General features: G+C 37.0%; 1 protein-coding gene across 5 annotated transcripts in view; it reads right to left on the bottom strand.

The window, feature by feature from the left end:
• Positions 1-6,119, bottom strand: part of DLG1 (discs large MAGUK scaffold protein 1) — a 331,865-nt gene that overhangs the window by 142,557 nt on the left and 183,189 nt on the right. For all 5 annotated transcript variants that reach the window (XM_006156759.3, XM_006156761.3, XM_006156762.3 and 2 more), the window contains one exon: positions 996-1,049. In XM_006156759.3, the coding sequence (XP_006156821.1) occupies positions 996-1,049 (54 nt within the window). The remainder of the gene's footprint in view (positions 1-995; positions 1,050-6,119) is intronic.

Below are 6,119 nucleotides of genomic sequence, written 5' to 3'. Positions count from 1 at the left end.
TTAAAACATAGTTTATCTGTTATAGGGCACATGCATTTGCCAGAGGGAGACAGAGAGAGACGGACAGAGAAAGGGGGAAAGTATGAAATCATCCCCCAAAGGAGATGACCACACCACAATCCCTTCTCCTCTATTCGCCTCTTGGGATTTTGGGTATACATGTATCCACGTGCGGGTATAGACACACACACACACACACACCAGGCATGTTTTTCAAACAACCAGGACAGAGAATTGAATTATGTAGTTGGCCATGTGGGATTCAGCCATGTTAACCACCATGCAAACTGCAAACTGGCAGGTTGGTTGTTCTAGAGAAAAATCAACTTAAAATTAAAAGTTATAACTAATTATTTTAATATACTGAACATACATACAACCTGGTTTTTAAAAACCTAGTCACTTAATACACTTCTAAATTGACTATTTATTTATTATTTTTTTGGAGAGGTTTTTGCTATAGGGTACATGCGCTCGCCAGACAGAGAGACAGAAAGCGAGAAATCACCCCGCAGTAATCCCTTCTCCTCCATTCTCCTCTTGGGATCTTTGACACGTACGCACACGCACCCGGCGTGAGTTTTAAGCCACTGGGTTCAGGACTCGAACCGCAGTTGACTACATGAGAATGCAGGGATATAGCCATTACGCTAACTGCTGGTCCCTAAATTGACTGTTTAAATACATAGCACTGTGCAAAGGACCGAATATTAGAGGTAAGCCTTTACGTAAAATGAATCATCATAATTAAAAAAAAAAAAACAAAAACCCTGGAAATTCTATTTCAACATTTCTGCTTTGTATAATCATGAAAAAAGCAACTAAAACAAGACAGTATTGTTTCATTCATTAGAGCAGTTACAGTTAAAATATATAATGGTAAAATACTTTAAATGAAATGTACTAGAAAAAATAAGGCTGTGTTCTTGCATCTTTATAAAAAACTGAACAGAAAAGGCAAAATTATTTAAGTGTAAAGAAGAAATGGAACTTACATAAGTTGATGTCTCCAAGCTATCTGTGTTGACCAGTACTGGAGGAGGATTTGCCTTTAAATAAAAAATTATGTGTTAGTTTAACAAGAAAATCCAAATATTACATATTAGTGTTCACAAATGTTAAGATGTGCATAAAAAGACATGCTATTTCTTTTTTTATTTTAAAATTTTATTAATTATTTTTATTTTACTTGCTATAGGGTATATGTGCTCACTGGAGAAAGACAGGTAGCAAGAGAAAATGAGAAAGAAGGCAGCCAGCCCCAAGATTTGCTTTTTTTTTTTTTTTGAGAGGTTTTTGGTATAGGGCACATGTGCTCACCAGAAAGACAGAGATAGACAGAGAGACAGGAAGTGAGAAATCACCCTCCAAGGGGGATGGCCATGCTGCAATCCCTTCTCCATTCTCTTCTTGGGATATTGGGCATGCATGCACAAGTGCCTGGTGTGAGTTTAAGCCACCAGGTCCAGGACTAGAATATGAGAGCCCAACAATATAGCCATTATGCCAATTGCTGGTCCCCAGGTCCAGGATTTGAACTGCAGTCAGTCATGTGGGAGTCCAATGCCTTAACCTCCATGCCATTGCTGGCCCCAAGACTTAATACTTTTTAGTTCTAATTTTATATAAGCTTTTATTTGCTAAACAATGTATCTAGTTTTTAGCACCACAAGGAAAGAATTAGGGATAAATGATTACATTTATTTGATTATGAAAAATAAATAGGTATTTCTGCTAAAAGAGCCATAATTTTCAAAAGATTTACATAGACGTTCACAAAAGTCTTTTTACAAAATCCATGAATATTCTTATTTTTTAAATAAAGTATGTCCTGAATCTCTTCTCTCAGCTTAACGAGTAGCTGGGTCTACTCTATCTGGCTTTTAGAGTGGTACAGAATACAACTGAGGCCTTCCATGTGGCCCAGCCTGCTGAGTATGGGTTTCTACCAATGCGCATTGTGACTGGGCCACAAACAACAACTCTTCCTGGATTGCTTAGAAACCATTAGGTATTTCCATTCCCAAAAGATTCCAATCATTTTATCATGCAGAAAAAATGTCTTGTGATTAAAAAACAAAACACTGAATTACATGTGAACATAAAAACAAAAAAACAAAAAACAAACAAACAAAACACCAGTTGCACAAAGGAATCAACCGTAAATGTTTGGAAAATTAGAAATACATTCTTAATTTAAAAGAACCTCGGTATTTCCAGAATAATACCTTATTATAGCATAAAAGGTAAGTAGAACAATATATATCTAAATTAGGATAGGAAAAGGCTTGGTTTTTGGTTAAGTTAGAAGTGATTATTACATAGGTGAAACTAAAGAATATAATGCGATTAATACCAAATGGAAAACATCAAAAATAGATACAACTGCTCTCAAAATAATTTCCTCAGCATATTTAAGATTATAAAAGTACCAAGTCAAACATTCTCATAGACTAAAAAAGATGACTACCCTATGTAAACAAACTTCAGAAAATAAATTTATGAATATTAATAGTTCTACTCTAACTGAAGAATTACAAGAAGCTCTATGAGAAAAAACATTATAACACAATATAACTCTTTTCTTCCAAATGTATTAACTTTTTGAGTAAGTAAAAATTTAGAATTCAAATGATATGTCATTTTCATTCAAGTACTAGATCTGGATGCTCACATGATGAAATGCTTCAAAAGACAACATATTTTGTGATTAAAAAAAAGACTATACACTACGAATTTAGGCTACAAAAGTAGTAAGTTAAAACGAGTATAGGTGATGCTCCCTTTATTATAAATGAGTATGAACACAACATTAACTATTTTATGTTCAACACTACCACTGAAAACACAGGTTGAGTATACCCTAGCTGAAATGCTTCCTTAGAACCACAAGTATTACAGATGTTTGGAATTTGGGCCCCATCCCAAGTCTAAACATAGAATTCATTATGATTCATGCACATTGTACACAAGTAGCCTGAGATTTTATCCAAAATTTTTGTATTGCAGTGTTTTTTTTTTTTGTTGTTGTTGTTTGTTTGTTTTTGAGAGGTTTTTGCTATAGGGTGCGTGCACTTGCCAGAAAGACAGAGAGAGAGAGAGAGAGAGAGAGAGAGAGGGACAGAAAGTGAGAAATCACCCCCCAGGGGGGATGGCCACGCCGCAATCCCTTCTCCTCCATTCCCCTCTTGGGATCTTTGGCATGCACGCACACGCGCCCAGCGTGAGTTTAAGTCACTGGGTCCGGTACTCAAATCCCGGTCGGCTACATGGGAGTTCAGCAATATTGCCATTATGCTAAGTGCTGGTCCCTGTATTGCAGCGTTTTGACGGCAACCTGTCACACAAGGTCAGATATGAGATCTTCCACTTATGGTGTCTTGTTGATGCTCAAAAAGTTTCAGATTTAGGAGCATTTTGAATTCCAGATATTAAGATTAGAGATACTGAACCTGTAATAGTCTAACTTGAAATGATTCAATGAAAACCAAACCTAGCAAATAAAATTCTACTTGTAAGATTGTTATTTTAGTGAGTTACTTTACAGAAATTTGAGATTTTACAAATATCTGAACTCATTCATTTCCTAATGACATGTTGACAGTACTCAAATGATAAAAACTTGTTTCCTTCAAAAATTAATGATACATGGGACCAGCAGGTGGTGTACAGCAGTTACGCAGCTGGACTCCTGCATGGCCGACTGCATTTGGACTTCTGAGACCTGGTGGCCTGAAAGTCACACTGGCCACATATGTGTGTGTATGTACCCATGGCCCCAGAAGGAGAATGGAAGAGAAAGGACTGCAGTGTGGCCATCCCTCCTGGGGGGGATTTCTCACTTTCTGTCTGTCTCTCCAGCAAGCACATAAGCCCTATAGCAACAAACAAACAAACAAAAAAACCTCTAAAAAAAAAGTAATAAAAAAATAGGGCAAATGAGCTGAATAGACAACTCTCTAAGGAAGCTATATGGTTAAAAAGGTATGAAAAAATGTTCAATATCTCTTATTATAAGGGAAATAAATGCAAATTAAAACCACTATGAGGGGCTGGAAGGTGGCATGCTGGTTAAGGGTGCTGGACTCCCATATGGCCAATTATGGTTCTACTCCCAGACCTGGCCACTTGCTTTCTCACTTTCTCTCTCTCTTTCTCCTTCTCTGGTCAAATTAAAATAAATAAATAAAGTTAAAAAAAATCTTAAAAAAAAAAAACCTCATTAAAAAAGTAAATAAATTAAAAAAAAAAATCCAAACCCACAATGAGACACCCACCATTTAACTCCAGTTAGAATGACTATTATTGAAAAACAAACCAAAAAACAAACAAAAAACAAAACAAAACAAAAGAAGTGCTGGTTAAGGTTGTGATAGGAAGGGAACTCTCTTACACTGTTGGTGGTAATGTAAATTAGTATAACCACTGTGGAAAACAACATAGACACTCTTCAAAAACCTACAAATAAAACTACCATGTATTACTCAGTAATCCTACTCCTTGGTATTTACCCAAAGGATAGGAGGACAACAGTCAGAAAGACAACTGTAAATAAATGTTTACTGAAGCATTATTCACAATTCCTAAGACAAAGAATTTTTTTTTTTGGAGAGGTTTTCGCTATAGGGCACGTGCGCTCGCCAGACAGACAGAGAGAGACAGAAAGCGAGAAATCACCCCCCAGGGGGGATGGCCACGCCGCAATCCCTTCTCCTCCATTCTCCTCTCGGGATCTTGGGCACGCATGCACACGTGCCCAGCGTGAGTTTTAAGCCACCGGGTTCGGGATGCAAACTGCGGTAGACTACGTGGGAGTCCAGCGACATAGCCATTACGCCAACTGCTGGTTCCCCTAAGACAAATAATGTAAGAATGGATGAATGGGTTGAAAACTTGTGGCACATACATACCGTGGAACACAACTTGGTCATGAGAAACAATGAGGTCCTGTTGCTAAGCAAAGTGAGACAGACTTTGAAAGACACACATTATATACCCTGCTCAAAATGGACTCAAGGTCTGCATTCTACAACAGAAGACTGATACTACAGAGGATAAGTGTAGATATCAGAGACTGTAAGGGTGAGGAGTGGACTGTAGAGAAGGGGTAAATTGGGCAAAGGGAAGAGACATTTAACAGACAAAAGAACATGAATTTCTATGGTACAATGATAGATATGGTAATATCCTTGTTTTAATTGTCATGTATTTCATACAAACTTTGAAAAGCCATATTGTGCTTTAAAAAGATGTGCAACAGAGGAGTTAAAAAAAAAAGTGCTAATAAAAAATAAAAAGGAAAAAAAGTGCAAAAAAAAAAAAAAGATCCAAAGTAAAAATCTATAGAAATGAAGCTCAAGAAGCATAATGATATGATTGCCTCAAGTTTAGTCATCTAAAATAAAGGTTAAAAATATTTAAGGTTGAGATTCTACAAACTAGCCATTTTGGGGAAACAGAAATCAAGACTGCCCACTGATAATTCGGCCTCCAGCACACAAAACTCGTGTGATAGGAAGACCCCTTTCAGTCCTCCTGTCTCTGTACCTGTCTTTGTCTCTCTCTACCTCTGTCTCTGTCTCCTCTCTTATTTTTTTTTTAATTTTTGCTTTGAATTTTTTAAGGTAAGCATTTTCTATGCTTTCTGGCCCCTCCTACCCCTTTATTTTGTTAAAATAATTCCCTCTCCTCCTCCCAACCCAGGAGAGGCAAAGGGAACAGGCGTTCTTGAAGACACAGCCTCATGGATTCTGCAAACTAGCCATTTTTGGGAAACAGAAATCAAGACTGCCCACTGATAATTCGGCCTCCAGCACACAAAACCCGTGTGGTAGGAAGACCCCTTTCAGTCCTCCTGTCTCTGTATCCGTCTTTGTCTCTCTCTACCTCTGTCTCCATCGCCTCTCTTTTTTAAAAATTTTTGCTTTTTAGAATTTTTCCAATTTTTTGTTTTTTACTGAAATTTTTAAAAATATTAATTTTTTTAGTTCTATTGAAAAGTTTTTATCTTCGTTTTTTCTTCTCTTTTTCTGTTTCTTGTTTGTTTTTTGCTGTTGTTGCTGTTGTTTCTCTCTGTTTCCTTTTCTGCACGCTCCTCAACGCTCAGATTGAACTTCCAA

The sequence above is a fragment of the Tupaia chinensis genome, unplaced genomic scaffold (genome assembly GCF_000334495.1).
Source record: "Tupaia chinensis unplaced genomic scaffold, TupChi_1.0 Scaffold000515_1, whole genome shotgun sequence".
NCBI lineage: Eukaryota > Metazoa > Chordata > Mammalia > Scandentia > Tupaiidae > Tupaia > Tupaia belangeri.
Note: the sequence above shows the minus strand (reverse complement) of the source record. Positions and strands in the feature narration are given on the sequence as shown.